The following is a 22,607-nucleotide window of genomic DNA, read 5'->3' as shown; positions in this document are numbered from 1 at the left end:
ACGTTTAAATGGCCGTATATTACGTTTAAATGGCTAGCTCTTTACTTTTTCCAGGGATGGAGCTCTCTGTAACCTACTTCTAAATAACAAACTCTTATCGTATTATTTAACTTGCTATCTTACTTTGATGCATAAACCTTAGGATCTTCTGTGTGAATCAATGATTACTGATGTTCTACCTCAAACCTTGTTTCCCCCACCCCCAGCTTTTACTAGAATCTTCATTGAGAATGAATTGTTTATAAATTAAATAGAGGGGTAGATTCCCCATACAAGACAATGCTGAGTTTCCAGTCATTCACGTATTTACTCTCCCAAAGCGTCATGTTGTTGTGATTACACTGTGTTTGGATGTGATATTTTATATCAACTATATCAACTTTAGATCAACTTACATCAATTTTCTCGGACCAGACTTAAAACTCTGACAGGGTCTTATAGCAGACACCCTGGTCTTCTGGCTCTAACAATCTTGTCGCCACTACCTTCAGTGATATTCCCTGAGTCTAAGGTGTGGGGGTCGAATTGTTAATATATTAGTGGGGTGTCAGCCTGTCCTTATACCCACAGGTAAATGTGGCTCTCACATCTCATCAAAGAAAGTTCTTTAGGCAGCAGACAGGGGTGGGGGGTATCAGAGAAGACCACGCTAATCAAAACACAGAAATGACTGACAATGAGTGCCTATTTAGTAAGTTTTAGCAAAAATATTATTATCAATTCATGATTTTGTAGGTTTAGAAAAGGCTAAACTCTAGCATGGGTATTCAGAATATAAATATAATTAAAATCCTACTAAAACTCACAATGAATCCAAATATGACTGTGGAGAAGAAACCACCAATGAATCCTTCCCAAGTCTTCTTAGGAGACAGCTACAGAGGCCGGACAAAATAGGGGGGAGGTGTTAGTACACATGCAAACATGGGGACACAGGGGCCTCTACAAGGTTCCCCCAAGGCCCTGTACCCCATCCCACCCCACCCCCTCCTGGTTTTTCGAGCAGGGTTTGTCTGACACAGAGCCCTGACTGTCTTGCTGGAACCCACTTTGTACTCTAGGCTGGTCTCGAATTCACAGAGACCTGTCTGCATCTGCCTCTCGAATGCTGGGAAGCCTTCCCTTTCCTCTTAATCCAACAACTGAAAACTGCACTTGTGCACTGTGTGGTCGTGATTTACCTAAGCAAGTGTCTTGAGAGGCACTTAACACACAGCAGACTGTCCTGTGTGTGATGGGTTATGAATGTCTACTCATTTCTGTTAAATGGCCTTAAGCCCTTTCTCCTTTTTGTCTTTCAGAGGGCTGTAAATTCAGTACTGAAATCCTTTTCTCATGACTGCATGCTCCTCTTGAAGTGAGGTTGTTAAGTCATCCCGAGTACCCGCCAGCAGTGCTGCCCCCTCCTGACCAAACAACAGAAGGAACACAACAGGGCCCAGGCACTGGAACACTCCAGGTTATCTGGTTTTGGGCAGGTAAATTAGGGGGACAGGGTCCCACGATATAGCCCATTATGGGTTAGAGTTTGCAATCCTCCTGCCTCAGCCTCTCAAGTACTAAGATTACAAACTGGTGCTTGCATGTTCAACTCAGTCCTAATATGCAATGTATATGAGATTTCCTTCCAAAATGAAATATTCAACAGCCCCAAATTAGTACCCCCCCCATGATCTACATGATCTACCTTTAGAGAGAAGGGAACATATTGTGCTTCTAAGAATAGGCACTGGCTACGCTCCAGTCTGGCTCTTATTTCCCAGTCAACAAGACACTCAGGGAGAAAAATCTGGAGGTAAGTTGGGAACTTGGTAGTGTAAGGAGAGGAGACTTGAGTCTGTGGTCCTAAATGCCCAGAGCTACCATAGAAGGGAAGAAGTAAATTGGCTGTGTCAAGGGGGCCTGCAGGGACAGAGCTAACTCTCAGGGAAGGAACGGGTCATAGCCCAAGCTACCTGAGCTCCTTGTAGAGTTCTTAACCTTTAAGGTGAGACATCTCAAAGCTAGACTAGCTGGCAGCCTAACAAACCTGGTAACAATTCTGCCACAGAGAAGGTACCAACGCCCCTTCTCCTGGGATAATCCAGTGTCTGTATTCGTGGCGTCAAGTGGACTTAAAGTATCTGCTGATGACCTAAGAAAGCTTCCAGCTTCCAGGTCACCAGATAACTGCTCACCCTCCTGGGTGTATCATAAATAATCTTCCTTGGTGAAATCACTTGAAAGGTATTCAAAACCGGCCACTGGGACTCCTGCATGGCTCACAGTCTCCCTTGTGGTGGCATGCTGGTCTAGAGCTTGTGAGCATGCTCACTTGTTCTGGCGTAGTAGCTTCAGAAACACGTCCAAGACCCACCCATTGCACGCCAGCAGCCCCGAAGGCAGCTCGCAGGGCAGCTTGGCCTGGTTCTGTGTGACTGCCCACAAGAGGAGAGCTGTGGTGCTCTGAGGGGAGGCCGCCCACCACTCCCCAGGGGCACTGCACTCCCTCACATTGCTCTGCAGCCTGAGGCTAATCCATTATCCAACAGTGGCCCCTGCTTCCTCCATAACTGCTTTCCTCTCAGCTGAGGAACACATTTGTGAGACTCTCATCGAACACTTTGCTCAGGATGGAAACTGACTCCTAAGAGAAGCCCCAACATAGAGAGAGCTCTTTAAAAACCCAAACCAGGAGATAGTGGTGCACATCTTTTATCCCAGCATTCGGGAATCAGAGGCAGGTGGATCTACGTGTTCAAGACCAGCCTGGTCTATAGAGTGAGTTCTAGGACAGCCAGGGCTACACAGAGAAACCCTATCTCTAAATAAATAAATAAATAAATAAATAAATAAAATTGATTAAATCAGTACTAGGAAAAGCTTGGATTTTTCATAAGAACTTGTTTTTTTCCTGCCCCCCAAATAAGATCTGAATAATTTAATTCATGTCCTTGCCTCTGCTGTCCATACACAGAACCAAACCCAAGGTGAAGGGGAAGGGGCTGTCCACATGCTTCCCGCCCTGTCTTAAGCTGTTGCTATTTGCTTTAGCTCCTCTAGTCTTATTTTTAAATGACCTTGGCTGTCTCTGTGCACACAGATGTGTGCCTTGCTCTGGCAGGAAGTTTAATGAAGGAAGGGACAGTGGAGAGAGGCAAGGCTGGCCGTGGGTGGGGCTGCTGGGGATGAGAAACCAGCAGGAGGATGAGGTGACCGGAAGGAGCAGAGGACAAAGGAGTGCGGCTCCCATGGAGGGCCCAACTGCACACATGACAGCAAACTCAGAGGAACTCTGGGAAGGCATCTCATGCCCTAGCTAGTGCATGCAAATCAGGTGTGCGAGGGCGCCAAGGGGTGAACTGTCCCAGGGCCTCAGCTCTATGGGAGGGGCTCCTTCCTGACATTTCCCATTACCTTAATTAGAGGAGTTCTTCCAAAAAAAAATCCAAAAAGATAAGCTGTGATGTCATTGCAGATGACGCTTGATATGGGAACAAGGAACCTTTAAAACATTAGCAGGGAGAGGTGTGCACAGTTAGACAGCAGACACTTATCTGGTTTACAGCTCAGAGTGAACCCGCATGGTAACCCTTTAGATCACACAGTGGACAGAGCAGAGCACAGTACATGGCAAAGGCCCAGGAGAAACAGAAAATACCAAAAAGAGCTCGCTCATTTAGCCAGGAAATAGCACAAAGTCTATCACTAAACTAAGACACTAAGATGGCGGCTAAGGAACATACTGAATAGCCAATTGCTGTAGCAAAATGCAAAACAAGCCACTTGTGCAGGCAGGGAATCAAGTGGCACGTTTACCCCAAGCTCTTATTGCAAACTCTCCTCCAGGAAAAACATTAATTTTAATTCTTTCTATCTTAGCCTATGACTCTGACAAACTCTGATAATTCTGCAGAACCTATTTACACAACAAACACTCCTCCCTCAATCGAAAGGTTTTATGTGACATCTGTCCGAAAACTGGAACGTAAATGTTTACACAGACACATGCACATTCTGGTAAAGTGTCAGGGGGTACAACCTATCCTGGCAAAATTCCACTTAGCCACAAACCTTTCTAGTTGAGCAGGGCTTGTTTTCATTGCTCATATGCAGGTGCACAGAACCTCTTTAAGCCTTCTCCCCATTCCAGCTCACATCTCATTATTAAGTTGGATAACTTTTAATTAATAAAAAATGCTTTCTGAACCCGCAAAGCCCAGGGCTGAGGAGCTCACAGCTCTGCCCGAGCAACAGGCTAGAAGCCTGTTCCTTCCCACCCAGCAGTCGCCTAGAGAAAAGCCGTGCTTTCTGAAAGCCACCATCACATGTTTTTTACAATCTGTGTAAATATCATCCATCCTTTAAAAAAAAAAAAGGCAATATTGGGATTGGTTAGCATCTGAAAATGTAACTGGGTTTTGAGAAAGACTTTCTGCATTTTATTTGGAACTAAATGATTCCAGTCGTTAATGAAGCGTTTTGTGCTCAGTTGTCAAAGAGTAAGTGAAATTCAGTAATTTTACTGGGACATACCAAGTGGCCCGTTGTAGTGGAAACTGGGAAGCTACTGCCTGGTGTTAGGGGTCTAAAAGGCAGGACATAAAAACAGAACGCAGCATAACACAGCATAGTCCCTTACCATATCATGCCTTCAAACAGATTTTGGATGACAAGATGTGACTGAGTGACGGTTATCAGTAAAGTGACGTGCGTCCATGCGAACTGTTAATAGCCCAACAACACAAGGGTTAGCAACGCAGCTCGTCGAACGGCCAAGGAGCAAGAGCAGTTTTGAGACACACATTTTCTGCCATGACTTCTGATGGGAATTTGTAAGAATAGGTCATACAAGCAAAACGAGTGCAGTTAGTACATTATATTCCTCATATTGCCTGCTAGAACCCTGAAAGCACAGAATCATTGAGTGAACCTCCATAACTTATAGGTACATATGGAACGCTAGTACCTCTGAGATATACTATTATGTTTTGAAAACACAGAGTGGGTCACTCCACGGAGCTAACTGAGAAGCCACAGATGCTGTGGAGAGCGGTGCTGGAGGCTGATGTTCCCAGGTAACCCCTGAGGGAACTGTCTTCCCTGGGTTTACTATGTATGACAACCTCTCTGTGCAAAGACTTATTTCTAGCTGTGAAGGAGGAAAACTCTCTGGATTCGCTGCCGGTAAGGTCCATCTTTTCACACTGAAAGTGGATGTTTCTCACGTCTGTTCAATGACATTATGCACTTTTCCACATTTCAAAGCCCTCTGCCGTGTCCGTCCCCAGCCCTCCCTCGACACCCCTCCCTTAGTCCTCTGCCTGAGAGACAGCAACTTCGGTGACTTTTAGCACAAGCACTATGGCAGAGTGTGAGCTCAAAGCAGTCATAATTCTATGCATTCATCTGAAAATTTTGATTGGCAATTATGAAGTGATTTTTTCCAAATAATTCAGATTTTTATTTACTCTTTAAAACTCATTTCTCATTTCAGTAAGGTATTTTATGTTGGTTTTCTTCTGTTCTACTGATATGCATTTAAAAGAACCAAGTATTTTATACTTAAAATACATTTTTTCAATAGGCAACATTTTATAGTTGGCCCTCTATGGCCCATAGGTCCTGTGCCCACAAATTCAGAAGCCCCACAGATACATGGATCAAATGCACAGACCTGTTTCTCATTGCCATTAGTCACTACATAGGATTTGGTTGTGTTAAGTCTTATCACTAAGTAAAGTGATTTCAAGAGCACTAGAGGATGCACAGAAACACCAGGTCCTCCAGTGTGCATAGCATTTGCTGTTCACAGTGGCTCTAGAACCAGTTCCTAAGAGGAGACTTCATTACTTCCAATCTGCCGTATTTGTTTTTAGGTTTCATAAAGAATTTTACTATAGGATCCCCTGAAATTAGAAATTTAGGAAATATTACAAATTTCTTAACAAGAATAATTTGTAGAAGAATGCTTCCTTAAGGAAAAGGCCACGTGGGAAGGATGGCCCAATCTGAATAAGCCTTGCTGAGCCCAGTTTGCAACTCTCGGTTCTGCACTGGACTTCAGACTTGCAGTTCCACTTTAGGAAAGAAATGCATGGTGTAAAGTAACGGGTCCTAGGAAGCACAGACTGCTTCTCTCCACTGAACAAGAGTCTTAGGGCAGCGGGAATCTGTGGCTGACCATAACTGTCACAAACTGTCACGTTCTGCCTGCCACTATGCTGATGTTGGCAGCGGGTGTTCAAAGTCAGCTGCCACAAAACCGTGCAGCAGGTACTTCCTAGGCTCTAGTGACTGTCTCAGAGGCATTCCCACAATCAGGGAATTCAAATATACCATTTATATATTTTTTTGTCTTTGAATTTTTTTTAATGTTTCAATAACACTTCAGGAACTGATGTAATTTTAATTCCCCAAACCCTTTCAACTCCAATATTTTGTATCTAATGAACACAGGAAAAAAATGAAAACTTCTCCAGGCTCTGGCAAGGTAGTACCCAGCTAATGTGTCCGTTCCCTCGTAAGAACAGGGAGAGGAGGAGAGCAGCTATGGGAAGCTGCGGATACACGCCATATAGAACTGCAGCTACGGGAAGCTGCGGATACACACCATATAGAACTGCAGCTACGGGAAGCTGCGGATACACACCATATAGAACTGCAGCTACGGGAAGCTGCGGATACACACCATATAGAACTGCAGCTACGGGAAGCTGCGGATACACACCATATAGAACTGCAGCTACGGGAAGCTGCGGATACACACCATATAGAACTGCAGTCTGTAGTGCTTCTTCACCAGGCTCAGGACAAACATGCAGAAACCTGCTCAACAACAAGAGACATGTACTGTGAGTTTGTATCAAGTATGAGATTCCACGAATCCCCCTCCTCCATAGCCCGTTTCCTGCATCACCATCCAAGCACAGTTTAGCCATCACTCAACCCAATGCTTCCTCTCCTTTATTGGTTTCAGGAGTTTCTTAAAGGAACAATTTTGAAATCTCTAAAGTGCCTGATATATTCCACGGGGGGAAAAAGTCAATTGCTATCTCCTACATTCATTAAATGAATCTTAAATTGTCACTATGTCAAGAACAGGCTGGTAGGTCAGTGGCAGTGTCTGCCGAGGACAGGAAGGGCCCCATTTTCAATCTTCAGTTTAGCAAATCCTACCACATAAGATGTCAGTTGATTGAGAGTATCACAGAATATGTCCAGTGTCTACTACTATTATGTCAGCCAGTGCCCATTAAACACTGTATGTTCCTACTCCTGTCTAAGCGTGTGTATGTATCAATTCCATCCTTCCAGCATCCTTGACGTAGCTACCCACCAGCATCTCCGCTTCACAAACGAGGACTGAGGACCACAGAATGAAAAGAAATCTTCAAATACTCCTGCCCTCAAGTCATGCTGCTCCATAGGAACTCACATGGCACCATGCAGACAAAAAGTAGCCTTAAGTATCCCAAACCAGTAGCATAAATGCAGTATAATGCTCTCAAGTGATTTCTTCCTCTGTATTTGAGTTTATGACGGTATCACAGACACGTATTACAAGGAAAACACACTGCACTTGCCCAACTCAGTGCAAGTCCCTAACCATCACACACTAACGCAGTGCGAGGCTTGCGCAGAGCACCGTAACCTCGTCAAGATGTGCTTCTGGCAGAGGTGGCTCCTGAAAATGCACAAACGGAGTCTAACTGGGCAGTTCTGCAATGGGATCAGAGTGAATCTTACACAGGAACTGAATCTGGTTTTGCCAACTGACCTACAGCACATGAGATAAAAGTGCTTTTACATCTCTATACTCAGTGTAACCCAGGGTGCATCTCTCCTAAGGGCAGAGGACCAAGCAGCAGCTGCCTCTGTCTGTTTGTGAAGACTGATTTTAATCATCCACAAGTAAGGATTATGGCAGAATAAGGGCAGTGGGCAGGGGCCACCGTCCCCATGTCCTATCTATCAGTGGGCAGAGGCTCCATCCCTACGTTCCATCTGTCATCTGCAGAGTAAACTGCTCACTGGACTGCGAAGCCAGTAAGAAAGCCCTCTTTGGTAGAGATGTCCTAAAGCTGAAACAGCACTTAGGAGTAGAGGCAGAGAGAGCGTGGGTGAAAGAGATGGGCTAAGGACATGGAGTCCGTGCTGCTCCAACTGCCAAGCACATAAAAGTCTCATTTAAGTTTTTCTGCTGTGATGACTAGGTTTATGTTCTCCTTATTTCTTTATTGAGATTTTTTTATATGAATGTGTATTTATTATTTTTGTCCCCACTCCCTCCCCCTCCCCTGTCAACTCCTCAAATTCACAGATGTCTATATACAGAAGAATCAAACTGGAGACACATCTATGACACTGTACAAAGTCAACTCGAGATGGATCAAAGGCCTCTGTGTGGACCCTGACTGGCTGACACTCCTAGAAGGGACATGGTCGGCAGTACCTACAGGATCCAGGTGAAGGAGTTTACTCTCTGAGAGGGACAAGTGGGACCTTACAAAAGTAGACATTCAGTACAGCAAGTGAAGAGGACGCCTGCAGAGGCGAGGACATTGACAACTATTCACCCTCACAGGCTCCTGTATTTGAATGCTCAGTCACCTCACCAGGGAGGGGCACTGATTAGAAGTATTAGAAAGTGTGACCTTATTGGCGGAAGTGTGTCACAGAGGATGGGCTTTGTCCTTTCAAAACCACCCTCTCCCTCCACCTCGCCTCTCAGCTTGTGGACCAGAATAAAGTTCTCAGCCACTGCTCCACAGTGCCATGCAAGCCACCATGCCTCTGGCTGTGTTGATAATGGACTAGGTCTCTGAAACTGTGAGCCAGCCCATAATTAAATAAGAGTTGCCTTGGCCACGGTGCCTGTCACAGCAACAAAAGTGGAACACCAGCTGGAAAGGCTGGTGAGGTTTTTGTCAGCTTGACACAAAGTAGAGTCACCTGCGAAGAGGGTCATTCACTGAGGACCTGCCCTCTTCACCCTGGCTGGCGGACAGGTCAGGGGTGTTTTCCTGAGTGATGATCAGTGTGGGAGGGCAGTGGCACCCCGAGGACTCAAGTGGCCCTGGAGGGTATGAGAAAGCAGCTGAGAGCCATGCTCCTCCCTGGTCTCTGCTTCATGCCTTACCTCCAGGTTCCTGCTGTGGCTTCCCTCAGTGATGGCTCCTGCTGTGGCTACCACAACATATTAAACCCAATAAACTCTTCTCCACGGGCTGCTTTGGATCAGTGCTCTTTCACAGGAGCAGAAAGAAAACTAGAGCAGGCCCCCGGCACACTTGGGCACACTCGGCTCTGATGATGTAACAGCTCTCAGTGTGGCTGCCTGGCTGAGCTGGTGCTGAGGCAGAGATGAGCATCCTATATCCCATCTTAAGCACTCCTCAGGGGGCAGCAAGAGCCAGTTCCCAACACACAGAGATGACTCTACAGCAAAGAACAGAAGCAAATGACGTGGTCGAGCACGCCAGGAAAAGAGAAGGAGAAAATGGGAATTTCGGGAAATGTGTTAACAGTTTAAAACTTAGCAAGTGTTTACGATATTCCAGATGCAAGATTAAAAAAAAAAAGTGAGATAGGCAGGCATGAGCATCTCCAGCTGAAGAGACAGAAGACAGAGCAACAAACCTGTTTTAAATTTTACTATAGTGATTGTGTAACTCAGTAAATACGTGGCCTCTTCAGTCCTACGGCCATGCGGACAGGCCTACATATGCACATGAGGAGCTCACTCCTCACTCTCTGCTGGGTTATACTACTTGACAGAAAGGCTTCTGGCATCGTCTTAAATACATTCTGCGACCTTAGGTGGGCTCATTCCCACCCTTAGCTACAGCTGAGCAATTTACACAAAGGTTAAAAAAGTAGGTAATGGGGAAGCTACTGTGCAAACCAGTCACATTAGCCGAGTTTTAAAAGAATTGCTGACGAAGGGTACTGATCAAATACCTTAAGAATTTTAAGGACACCAAACCACCACATATAAATGTATTCAGAGTGATCACATGACTGTAGCTGGTAATGTCCTTTGGGATCCAACACCCCGAATACCTGTACCTGTCATTACAGGGCTTGCGACTACATGCTTGCTCTCATTCCTAAGCAGCACAAATCCACGTTGCCAAGCCTGTGAGGTGTTCGTCTTTATGCAAATCTAGTCTCTGGAGAAGCTTGTATTATTATTGCCAGTCTCACTGACTTTTTTCTTTGCTTATCAGTCAAATTCACTTTGTGACAAGATTACCTAAATCAGATAATGACAAGATTATCTAAACGTCAGAATGACCTCCAGACCCTGTCAGTGAGTCCCCTCGTATGACAGAATGCATGTCATTGAATTTCATGGCCTCTGATGAGGACAGACACAGAGATACATACATTTTATTCCAACAAAATTTAATGCCAGTGAAACAGCTCAGGCCAGCTTTGCTTTTAACATCAGCTAAGACACACTTTCCAAAGTCCTTTGATCACTGCAATAAAACCAACGTTTCCACAGCGTCCTTTCACACTGTAACAGCACAGATCTATGAAGACAGCGCCTCCCACTTCCCCATACTGTTCCGAAGTCCAACTCGGTCCCAATGTAAAGACTCACATCAAGACAACAGACAAGGCAAAGAGGCCGAGGCAACAGCACTCACAAGCACCAGTCATTCAGCACATACGTGAGAGCATGCTCTCTCTCTCTCTCTCTCTCTCTCACACACACACACACACACACACACACACACACACAAGCACTCACAGGCACCATGCATGGACACACCCCATCTCAGACTTCCTGTCATTCCAGCACACACACAGGCTCAGCACATAGCTCTAGGAATGTACTGAGAGGCACACACAGTGAGAGGCATGGTTGGTGCCTCCAGCCTAGCAGGGCCACTTTCGGGTCACACTTAAGAGGCTCTTGTATTGGAATACTTAGTCACCAGGGAGCAGAATTATTTGAAAAGATTAAAAGAACTGGTTAAGGTTTATACTCCTCCATTACGAGTATAAACCTGCAAGATTCAGGCTCTGCCTCCTCTCATGGCTCTGTTAACTGCTCCCAACCCATTTTTCACTTAGTTACAGACTTGCTCTCCTCTTCTCTTGGACTGGAATCCCCCAGGGGCTTCCCTGAGAGAAGTCCAAACCCTTCCCATAGACACAGACAGTTGCTCAAGATGCCTGAATGTTCTTTCCAGGCTTGGACAAGCCATCACCTCTCAGCTCTGTCCCTGGCTCAGCTAGCTGGTCCCTCCTCCTGGGATGATTGGCAGAGGCCTGCCCACTCCTCACTCTTGTGGTACTGGTCACCTCTTCTCCAAGAGCTCATAGGCTCTGCATGCAGGGGGAGTTATCTGCTGCTTGCCATTATGCACTCCAGGTGGCCTCACTAGGACCCTAGCATTGGGACGAACTTCAGTGTTTGTTTAAAAAGATGACTGGTGGCTTTCAGATGAGCTTCTGTGACCCTACTAACGCTTGTGGTAAAATAAGTCTGTGACAGAAATCAGAACATCACTGGGGAAAAAGAAAACAGCAGTAATTGTATTTGATAAGATTTGAAAACGTTCTTGTATAGAACAGTCACTGAAAAGGAGTTGGTTGGGAGATGGTGTGTAAATGTGTAAACAGAAACAACAACAAAACAAAACTGTTCACTGTCTCTCTCTGCTCAACAGAAGCTGTTCCAAGCTTGAGCTCCAGCCATCAAAGGTGGGAGGAAGAGAAGGAGGAGGAGGAGGAGGAGGAGGAAGGAGAGGAAGGGGAGGAGGGGAGGAAGCCGCAGCCTCATGCAGCTCATACTGTGCCCACTGGACTGCAAGCGGCATTCTGACATAACTATGGTTCAGGAGGCACAGGTGAGTTTAGATGTGTCGGTATAAAGCCACCCTCAAGTACAGCAACTGGAAACTATAGAATGATCTGCTCTTACACAGGCTTGAATACTCTGGAAATTTCTGGAGTAACTTCAGTAAGCCTCTGGAGACAGGAAGTACGGCTCTACAGCATCAAGATGGCTCCACTGAGCACTCTCTTGTTTTTCCGAATGTTTACTATGGGCATCTAAGATATATGTTCTAAAACATCCTACCTTTAACAAGACTTTTAGGATTTGGGCATGCTTCCCACTCAGAAGGCAGCCTATGAGAGGCACAGAGCAGAGCCTGGTCAGCGGCGGGCACAGGTCCAGCCCTCCCATACTTAGACTCTGATGACTTTAGGCCCTGTGGTAGAAAACCTGGCTATCCCCGAGAGCCCACAGAACTGAGACACTGTTGGGCTGTGCTATGACACAGGGAGAATGCAGCCCACGTCAAGGTGGTTGTGCACAAGTACACTCATTTCATTCAGCCTGGCAGACGCTGAAATGCCGCTGGGAGATACGCCGATGAAGACCAAGCAGAACAGAGAACAGAAGGAAATCGTCTGAGACAGCAGGGCTGACTAAGGAAGGGTCTTCCCTAGAAGGGATACAGACAGTGGAGGCAGAAACATCAAGTGAATGGCTAGCAGCAGACACAACTCCCCCACCCCACCTCCACCCCGAGTCATGACATCAGTCATGAAGACAGACTGAAGAGACTCCAGGAACACAAGGCATGTTCTCCTGCACCTCTCACAGGGCACTACTGGGTGCCCTGCTTCTGCAAGGCAGGGGTGATATCCAAAAGGCTGGTGGACCAGGGAAAGAACTCAATCACGGAGGCAGGGAGCCTCTGTGCCGCTGGTCTACAGGAGGAGAGGGGCCCAGAGACCCCCAGAAAACAAGATAAAAAGATATAAAAGACTCGCTCTCTCAATTGTGTGGCTAGTCTACAGGAGGAGAGGGGCCCAGAGACCCCCAGAAAACAAGATAAAAAGATATAAAAGACTCGCTCTCTCGATTGTGTGGACATTTGAAAAAAAACCAAAACACAGAATACTACACTACATGTAAGCTTGCCCACAGACAATATGGAAGGCTCTAAAGCTGCACTGTGTGGGAAGGAGAAGGTAGGGCAGTTGCTTCAGTAGAGGAGAGGCAAAAAATTCAAAACTGATGGAGGGCTGGAGGGCTGGCTTGTTGGGTAAGAGCACTGGCTACTATTCCAGAAGACTGTGGCTTGATTCTCAGCACCCAGTGGCAGATCACAACCATTTCTAATTCCAGCTGCTGGGGGTCCACTGCCCTCTTCTGGCCTCCTCAGGCCCTGCACACACAGGGACCGGAAATGAGATGGTATTTGGCTCAACAGGAAGTGAAGGCATGGCTTGAGTACCCACTAGAAACCATAAACAGTGAGCGAAAGCCTGAGTGTGTGGAATGTGAGGCAGGATTTAACAAGAAGTCAACATCAAAACAAATAATATCAACAAGAAACAAGTAGGTACTTCACTTACAGAGACAGAGAACATGAGAGTAGTTTGGGCAAGATACTGTTGACACTGCAAATCTCTAGAAACTGATTTTTTAAATACTAATAAATAGCACAAATTGTTTATACTTTAACCATTAATCTTGCCAAGCAATTGTAGTAACCACATGAAACTCTCAGGGGTAACGAGAGAAGGCATACTGGGAGATGAGCCACACCAGAAGCCACAAAACAAATCAAATGAACAAACCCGGAAAAACCAGAAGCCACCACAGAGCTCTTTCCTGCTAACATCACTGACTTCTTTTAAACAGCAAGGGCGAGGTGCCACTGATCTGCAGACTGCAAAGGGCTATTCCTATCTCCTAAAGAAAGACCCCACCTTGGAATCAGGTCTTCAAAGAAATCAAGCTTGTCTGGCGAGAGGAAGCAAGATATGGTGGCACGTGTGCACACTGACAGCCAACAGCCCTCTGCCTCACACTACAGAACCTTAAGGGGAACCTTTCAGCAGGGCCAATCACTGCCATCTCTTCGTGACCACACCCCCTTCAGCTGCCTAGAATTCAAGTGGACCAGCCACCTCCAGACTGAAAGAACAGGGATATTTTAGGGACTATTATTTCTAAGAATGCATCTTCTGTAAATGTATCATCAATAACTCTTTAAAGATTTATTTGATTTCATGTGTATGAGTGTTTAGCCTGCATGGGTCCCCTGGACAGTTGTGAGCCACCACGTGTATGCTGAGAACCAAGCCAGGGTCCTTGATGAGAGCAGCTAGTGCTCTCAACCACTGGCCCATCTCTCCAGTCCCCAATTAATAACTGTTTAAATTAAGGGGTGGAAAAAAAAAACAGAGAACAGGATTGAATGGGGGAAAAGCTGATATAAAATGAGAAAGATCTTTTAGAAAAAACCTCCATTCTCGAAAAGCCCCAGTGCCAGTCTATGCTGTGCCCCACATCCTCACGTCTGAGTATCAGAGAGCAGGGACAAGAGGCCTCACAAGTACAGACCAGAGCTCGGTGCAACCAGCTCTTCCTTAAACAGCTGACTTTCAATCTGAAGCAATAAAAAGGTGGCCAGAGTCCTGTAAACAAACTTGCACACTGAGTATGACATCTCCAGAAGACTACCTGGCTAATCTAGAAGAAAGCTTTATTCCCTAGGGATATTATAAATATATATTTGTAAAATTTTCTATAAATTATATTTGATTAATAAATGCTCTGTGTTTCAAAGGTTTTTAGAAACTATGAACTGAAAAGAAAATCTCAAGAATATGGAAACTATAATTATGTATTTCTATAATTGCCACTAGAAAGTAAATGCTACTTAAGACCACAGTGGGATAGCTTTATATGTGAGAAAGGTTTAGGAGAGCCCAGAATAAAATGCAACAGGAAAAACACAAGGCATTTAAACAGCCTACGCAACCGTTAGCCTAGGGAACCGTTAGCCTAGGGAACCATGAGCTGCGGGTCAGTACAGAGAGATCCCAAGTTACCTGCCAGGTAGAGGGCGAAGGATATGAACCTGTGGTAGCGAATGAGGAACTGCAGCTGCTCCTCCCTCTGAACAAACGTGGCGAAGTAATCTGCCACCGTCTCTCCATAGAAGAAGTAGTTCACACACAGGAGGAAGTACCTGGAATTTAAACCCATTAGCTTGTGGTGTTGAAATGCTTTCCCCGATCAAATGTGACACGACATAATCAGTCCCTGCATTTTGATGCCAATACTAAGATCAAAATCCAATTAGGTAATCCATCCAAAATGTGCCCCACCACAGTGCCATCTCCTCACCTTAAACTTCGCTTTAAACCGATCAGCGACCGACCAACCGCAACCAGCAACCCAAAGGCAGTTTAACTCACACCACAGTATCAGAGACAGCAACGGCAAAGTACAACAGACATGGGCCCTCGCCCACACCCATGCCCAGCATTAAGTTTATAGTGAAAAGAACTCTTAGCTGCTCAATGGTCCCAGGTTTAATAACAAATACTGGAGGCCACAACTGCACCTCTCCACAGCGAGCAAAGAGGGAAAGGAGGAAGCCATGGTGAGCGCCTCCCTCACTGCTCGCTGCGCAGGCCTCGAGTCCTCCTCAGCTCTTCCCAATGCCAGAGGTCTCCCAGTGAGTGGTGATTTTTAATTGTGTGTGTGTGTGTGTGTGTTCGTGTACATGCGTGTGTTTCCCATATCTCTTATGAGAAGAGAAGAGACCTGACAGAAGACAATCACCTCTTACTGACAGCCACCTACCCATCCTGCCCGCCCCCATCTCCAGGATCTTACTATACATCTTAGGCTGGCTCTGCCCTAATGGTCCCCCTGCCTCAGACAGTCAGCAACTGAGTGAGTTGCTGTGGTTGTTGGATGCCACAACTAGGTTTACAGGCTGTTGCCACTGAACTTGGGTAGGGCACTACTTAGAATATTCGATGCCCCGAGGGTGAGGTACATCTGTCTTAGTAAGCCAGTGGCTCCCTGGAGGATGTGAATGGACTAACCAGGTGAAGAGCATGACCAGGCAGGCTGAAGGATCTATCAACGTCCCGTGTGTCCTACTCGGGCTCTTGCTAGGGATGAGGATCCGAGTTTAAAGTACATACAGCAAACCTTTACATGTATGGTTCATATCAAATAGTTTGTGTGCTCTTGACTATGAGGGAAAAGATAATTAAGCTTTTTCATAAAATCATGAGCAGGGAGGAGTTAAAACAGCATATATATAATAAATCATTAATTAGATATCATTACAGAGACTAAACTGCCCGTGCAAGAGAAGGAGCAAAGGCCACGTTCGTCTTTACAAATTCAGTGGCTCCGCCTTGCTCTTTCTCCAGAATCGTCCTGTGATTTCAGAACTTAGAAGAGAGTCAGCCCTGCAAATCTCTAGTGTTTCGTGGCCACTCACCAACTTAGTGTCCTAAACCATGGGAGGTCGTAGGAGTGGTAGACCCGGTACCCGATGGTGATGATCTCATGGAAGCACTTCACTTGGATGCCCAGAACCTGGAAACAAGCACAGCGCGGTCACACGGTTCCCAGTGCGTCTGTCTCTGCTGTGTTACTTAAAAGCAAGTCCTTGACACATGTGTTTTAGAAAATCCTAATCTACGAACTTTTAATTATTCTAAATGGCAACAGCAAAAAGGCAATACTCGTTCTTTCAATGAAGTGGTGTCTAATCGAGTAGCAGACGGATGTTTAAATGAAGGTCGGTGCCTGCTCACTAGTTTCAAGTGCAGGGCTAGCATCTCCTTGGCAGCAGAGTCGGCCTTATCCGTTTATTTTTATTACTATTTCTGTGTATTCACACCATTCCTCAAGACGGATAATCTTTTCTTTTAGAGACAGGGCCTCACACGATAGAACAGACTGGCCTCTGGCCACCCACCTCTCTGCGCAGCTCTAGCCTTTCCATTTATGTCTCTTACATCAGTGTAGGAAAAGGCTGACTTACTGAAGCATGCTTGTAGGTATGCATCTTTAGTCATGTGTTCCAGCCCATGTATAAAGATGGCGGCAGGGACTTTCAATCTTAGCACACAGGAGGCAAAGGAGCAGACCTCTGAGAGTTCAAAGCTAGCCTGGTCTCTAGTATGAGTTCCAGGTCAGCAGCAGCCAAATAGTAAGACCCTACCTTTAAAAAACAAAAGTCCAAGAAAAATTAGCACAAAATCTCCTTCTCCCGGCTGTGCAGACCATCACAGAGCCAGCAACAGCAACAGTGTCAGTTATTCTGAACGGTCATGCTAGTCTTCCACACATGTACACTCTGCCCTGGCAACAAAGTTCACAGAGCTCTGTTTACATGGTGCCTTTGTGTTTATGAACTGATGTTCTACTCTCAGCCCTTCTCAAAGATACCCATGGATCCAGGTGAAATCGCAACATCTGACTTCAGCTTGGCCTACATCAGTTCCAAGGCTTAGTTTGCAAAGGGCACAATGAAAGCCCTGAAGCAAGAGGAGAGAGGAGACAGTGTGCACGCAAGAGCCCACTCTCCTTCCTCTAGAGAGAACACCCAAGGGCTTAGGATTATATAGTCTTGTACAAAATAACACTTCTATAAGCTTAGAGAGCTTAAAATCTCTAAGAAATATCTTGGGATTATATCATATATTTGTAGATTATAACCTAAAATACTAAATTTTCAAAACTCATGTCTGAATATGTAGGGTTTTTTTTTTTATTACTTCTTCTAGTATTTAGTATTAAGTTTGTGAAAATGAGGCAGTGGATAACAGACATGAGGACCTAAGTTTACCTGCGTGAAGGTCAAACCCCAGCACTGGGAGAAGGGGCGAGAAGACAGCAGGCAGAGCCCAGGCAGAGCCCAGACCCCGCTGGCAGCAGCCTGCCACAGCAAAGCCTCCAAGCTCAGGGAGAGACCCTGCCTCAAAAGATATGGTGTGGAGAGCTGGGAACAAACATGCAGCATCAGTCTCTGGCATCTACATGTGTGCACACACACAAGTATGCATGTGTGCATTCACACAAACATGTACACACACACACACACACACACACACACACACGAGGGCGGGGGCAGAGAGAGAGGGAGAGAGATTGGTTTCGATAAATTAGTCTTCTCAAATCTGCCATTCAGGATATTTTTAAGCTATTTATTATTGTATTCCAATACATACAATAATGCATGCTATGAAAACGCCACACAATAAGATATATCGTATCCAAGTATAAGGAGTGCTGGCAACAAAAGTCACTCATGTATTATAAAAACAAAGGCTATTTAAAGGTCATTCTTCAAATAAGCTCTGTGTATATATGAAATAAAAAGTTGTTTTCACGAAACAAATCACAGAATGGAGACAATGTTCAGTGTTAAGACAACATGGCAACAAGACAAACCATTTACAGAACAAAGAGCTTTTAAAATACCAAGTGCCTCGATGCGGTCTTCATGAACACTCAGTCAGCACTGCATACGGCTTTACTGAGGAAGAAGGGGGCTTTATCTAACAGCTTACATTATTTGTGTGATCATTGCAGCTTCCAAGAATACAGAATGGCTGAGGAAATCGAAATAAGGAATTCAAAACTGGAGTTAAAAATCTTTAAAATGCATTTATTTTATTAAGGACTAGGAGATTACATAGGAATTGATACCCTGTACCATTGATATTGGTAGCAATAATCACTGAAAAAAGTTCATTGACCCAACTGATGCGTTAAGAGCCTTAAAAACAACAGCCAATTCTTTAGAAGCTCAGTGCTCTTGTTACTGAGGATGCCTGGAAATGAGTCAGGACATGTGCTCTCAGAGCGCATGGGATAAGCTCAAAACAATGATGGCACGTAGAAATTATGTGGAAATGAGCGTGCACACCTGTGGGAGGCGGGGGATCGGCAGCCATGCCTGCAGAGGACTGGAGCATGCTAAGGTAAGTATGAGTACTTCCGAGCTGTCAGTGTACAGACGTGGGTGCGAACAGAGCTCCACAGCGAGGGGTGGCAGGAGAGGAAGGGCCCGAGTATTTGTCAACAGAGGGAGTGAGCATGGACTGGGGAGGTGGCAAAGCAGACAGTAATGCAGGCTACAAGATATGACATGACCACACCAGCAGAGGGCATCTCGCAGAGGACACAGGGAGACTGGAGTCTGTCAACAAGGAAACTGGGAATGTACCACCTGACAAAAATGACATAAAAGGATTTACTTCAGAGGTTTCAATTTAGGTTTGGGGCATCTGTGCTGAGGCAGAACACCACTGCAGGAGGGCACAGACGAGGCCAGGAAGCACGGACTGGAATAGAGACAAGTCCAGGACAAGATACAGCCCCCAAACCCACATCTCTGATCTACTTCCTCCAAACACCTCCCAACACTTCCGTCAGGTGGACTCCCTGACTAGGTCGGGCCCCGCGATCTGGCATCTCTCAGTGTGGACATCCTCCAGGTGGGAACCAAGCCTTCACTTAGGAACCTTTTGAGGGGGGCATTACGCCATAAGCAAAAGAGTTAAGGATGAGGAGGAACACGGAGTGGCCAGGAAAACCTGGCGCAACAGACCAGACACAGGATTTGGGCATGTTGAATGTCATCTAAGGGATATGCAAACAAGAAAGCCTATTTTTATCTGAGGAATCTAGTCTAAGAAGAAACCAGAACGTTTTTGAGCTGGGGTATGTTCACCATAGTGTTACTCATTACAGAAACTGAGCGTAACCTGAGTGTTTAAAAATAGCAAGTGACTTAAATCCCACGACGCTTCACAGTCCCTTATATAGCGGAACATACCACAGCTGGAGGGTAGAGATGGTGGAACAATACCACACTTTGAAAAATAGGGCACAAAACTTTAATCATAGTATTGTTATAGCAATGATTTTTAAAGCAAAAACTAAAAGAGCAAATGAGAGATAGCCAGCAGCAGCCTGGTGTGGGTTTGGGCAGTTGATGGTAGACTTGGGGTACTTCCATCCTCACAATAGAAAGGCTAAGGATTCACAGTGAATCCTATAATGTGAACTAACAATTATTAGAGAGGGCAAGGAAACCTCCCACTGTACCTTCTCTATGCTCTCAGATGCCTTTATCTCCCAGTGTGCACAGTAATGACATCACTAGAAAGCTGGCTTCAGCGAGCACAACCCAACTATAACCAGGGGACAGAGGGACACTCCGTGTAAACTAAGATGTGTCCCGAGGCAGCCAGCACTCCCTAAAGTGAGGGCTTAAAGAAAGTACTTCATCTTCTTTATCTTTTTATTTGTTTGTTTGTTTTTGAGATGAGGTCTTGCTAGCAGCTGCAGACTGGCCTAGAACTCCTTCACGTCTCACACCTTCACACTTTGACCCTCCCGTCTCTGCGGGAACAACAGGCGTGTCATTCCACCATGCTTGTTAGAAATGGGCTTTCTATGAAACTCCCCTGAACTGAGCACTGTAAAGTGCTGACAGGACAAGCTAAGGCATGGTAGGAATAACATATACCGCTCAAGACAAACACAGGAGGTGTGGGAAGAGGAGCACAGTACTGGGGTGAAAGACAGGAAGACTGGTAAATGCATTCAGATGCTCTAGGAGGCAGGAAAATGGGAAGGTACACGCAGGGAGGGGCTGAACAAACTGAGACAAGATAAGAAAGCAGTAAGGCACAGCTGCCTGCTGCACATGTGTGCACGAGGAGAGCCTGGTGCAGCTACCCACTGCACAAGTGTGCACTGGGAGAACCTGGTAGCAGTGGGGACTGGCTAGGAGAGGGAGTACCGTTTTACCCAGAGAGCATTGTCACCTTCTCAGGTCATCCTCATAATGAGGGACATGTATATGCCCCTGAGGATGTGTGTCACTATTCACTGCAAAACCATGCTTGGAGACCTTGGAACTCCTGCTAAGTCTATAGAACTCATGGACTCCTGGCTTCCACTCCTGGGCCCACACTCTCTGTGAGGAGCACCTCTACTCCCACCTCCTTCCTTCTCCTCCCTGATTCCTACACAACCTTCAGAAGGAAGCTCCCGTGTTGCACAATGCTTCCAGAAAGTCCTCTGACTCCTTCCTCTCCTGCTCTCAGAGAACCGGTCTTTATTTAACACACTGCAGTTTGTTATTAGAAGCAGCTAATCCATTCTTTACAGTATAAACAATAAGCTCCATCAAAATGAAGACTGGGATGATTTTCTCAGCGCCACCACTAGCATACCCCAGTGCTACTGTAATGGCTGGCACACACCAGTCACCTCGAAGGCACTTATCAAAGGATGAAGTAAGAGCTTAAGTTATCCGTTTGCCCTCATGACTTGTTTGGCTTCCCATGCACATCTAAACCTCCCAGAAAGGCTTCTACCCAGCTCTCCAGTCTCATCCCTGGCGGCCATCCACAGGCCAACCCAGATCCTGTGCAGAAGCCGCGCCATCTCTCTCACTATCCCCTGCCTTGCCACTGGGGATCCACCCTGAAATCCACCTTATTTTCTCTGTGTAGCCTTCAGGATCAGACTTGGGTATCATCTCTCTGTATGCCTTTTGTTACCCCTGTCTCACACTGCATAACAACGCCTCTCTGCCCTTCTGCTTAACACATCATCCGCAACAAGACTTATCACGATTTACTTAATGCTAGCGAGTTATCTGGTCAACTGAACGTTTCTGCTGCTAAACTAACTTGCTTGAAGTCGGGGAACTAGTCATAGGTAAATACATGGAAGTGGTTCAATGCTCTGCATGATGCTGGATACACAGGCGCCTCCATAGAAAAGTACACTCGTCTCTGCTGAATGAGCACACTGAGGAACCATTTTGCAGACAGTAAAGATGAGTCCAGATCATTTCATGAACTGGAAAATACTTAAAGGAACTGAATTTGCTGTTGCCAAGACTTCAGCTACCTTTGTTATGATGACATGCTCAGATGCCTTCCATGATACACACGCACTAAAACCCAGAGGCACCCAGGAAGACGCCAATCACTTACCAGAAGCATCAGCATGAAGGACCCCATATAGATAATCAGGAAGAAGAGGGAGATCATGGTGAGGGTGAGGATCCCGCGAATCCACCAGTTCTTCCATCTACAGACAAGTTTGTAAAGGCAGCACTTAATAACATGACTTTCAAGTGTCGGGGTCACTACTGCATTTCCAGAGCTAGCATTTTTTTCCTAACAGTTCTTTAAGATCTTACTTCATTTTATATAACAACAACAAGCAAACGGCAGCCACTCTCTTGACAGTTCACACAGACTCCTCCACTACACGGTCTGTTAAGGACCACAGCAACAACATATAAATGCATCTTGTATGGAGTATGTGCCCGGCAAACATATGATTAAGACACTGAGTCAATCAACACGTTACTAAAATGTAACAGAGTTAGGAAAGATTCTCAGGGCAGTAGGTGGCTCAGCATGTAAAAGTGCATGCTGCGCAGGCCTGGTGAAGGAGACAAGGGGAACAGACCCTAGGAAGCTACGCTCTGAGCATCACACACCAGTAGCTCATGTGCACATATGTACACACGCAATACATTTTAAAATAAACCTTTAAAAGATTTTCACTGCTTGTCACTGTAAACTAAATATCTGTCAAAAAACAAATGGAGGGGGCAGTGTGGTACAGGGTAGGGAGGGGGAGTGAGGGCATGGGGAGGGCAGTGTGGTGCGGGGTAGGGAGGGGGAGTGAGGGCGGCTCAACATGGGGGCAGCAACAGCCTGGTCCATAGCACCAAGAAGAAAGCATTGTGCCAGTGTCCTGCAGGCTCCTCCCCCTTTCTGCTCTGTCTAGA

The 22,607-nt window shown here is 45.8% G+C and overlaps 1 protein-coding gene across 3 annotated transcripts in view; it reads right to left on the bottom strand.

Moving 5' to 3' along the window:
* The window catches only part of Cds1 (CDP-diacylglycerol synthase 1), a 58,766-nt gene that overhangs the window by 10,489 nt on the left and 25,670 nt on the right, over positions 1-22,607 (bottom strand). The window contains exons 3-9 of one of the 3 annotated variants that reach the window (NM_173370.3): positions 21,799-21,895; positions 16,269-16,366; positions 14,854-14,993; positions 6,749-6,807; positions 4,622-4,704; positions 3,397-3,484; positions 807-875 (exon numbers count right to left, since the gene is read on the bottom strand). In NM_173370.3, the coding sequence (NP_775546.2) occupies positions 807-875; positions 3,397-3,484; positions 4,622-4,704; positions 6,749-6,807; positions 14,854-14,993; positions 16,269-16,366; positions 21,799-21,895 (634 nt within the window). The remainder of the gene's footprint in view (positions 1-806; positions 876-3,396; positions 3,485-4,621; positions 4,705-6,748; positions 6,808-14,853; positions 14,994-16,268; positions 16,367-21,798; positions 21,896-22,607) is intronic. The other 2 variants (XM_006535263.3, XM_006535264.2) reach the window with 2 other exon arrangements.

Source organism: Mus musculus, chromosome 5, assembly GCF_000001635.26.
Source record: "Mus musculus strain C57BL/6J chromosome 5, GRCm38.p6 C57BL/6J".
Taxonomy (NCBI): domain Eukaryota; kingdom Metazoa; phylum Chordata; class Mammalia; order Rodentia; family Muridae; genus Mus; species Mus musculus.
Note: the sequence above shows the minus strand (reverse complement) of the source record. Positions and strands in the feature narration are given on the sequence as shown.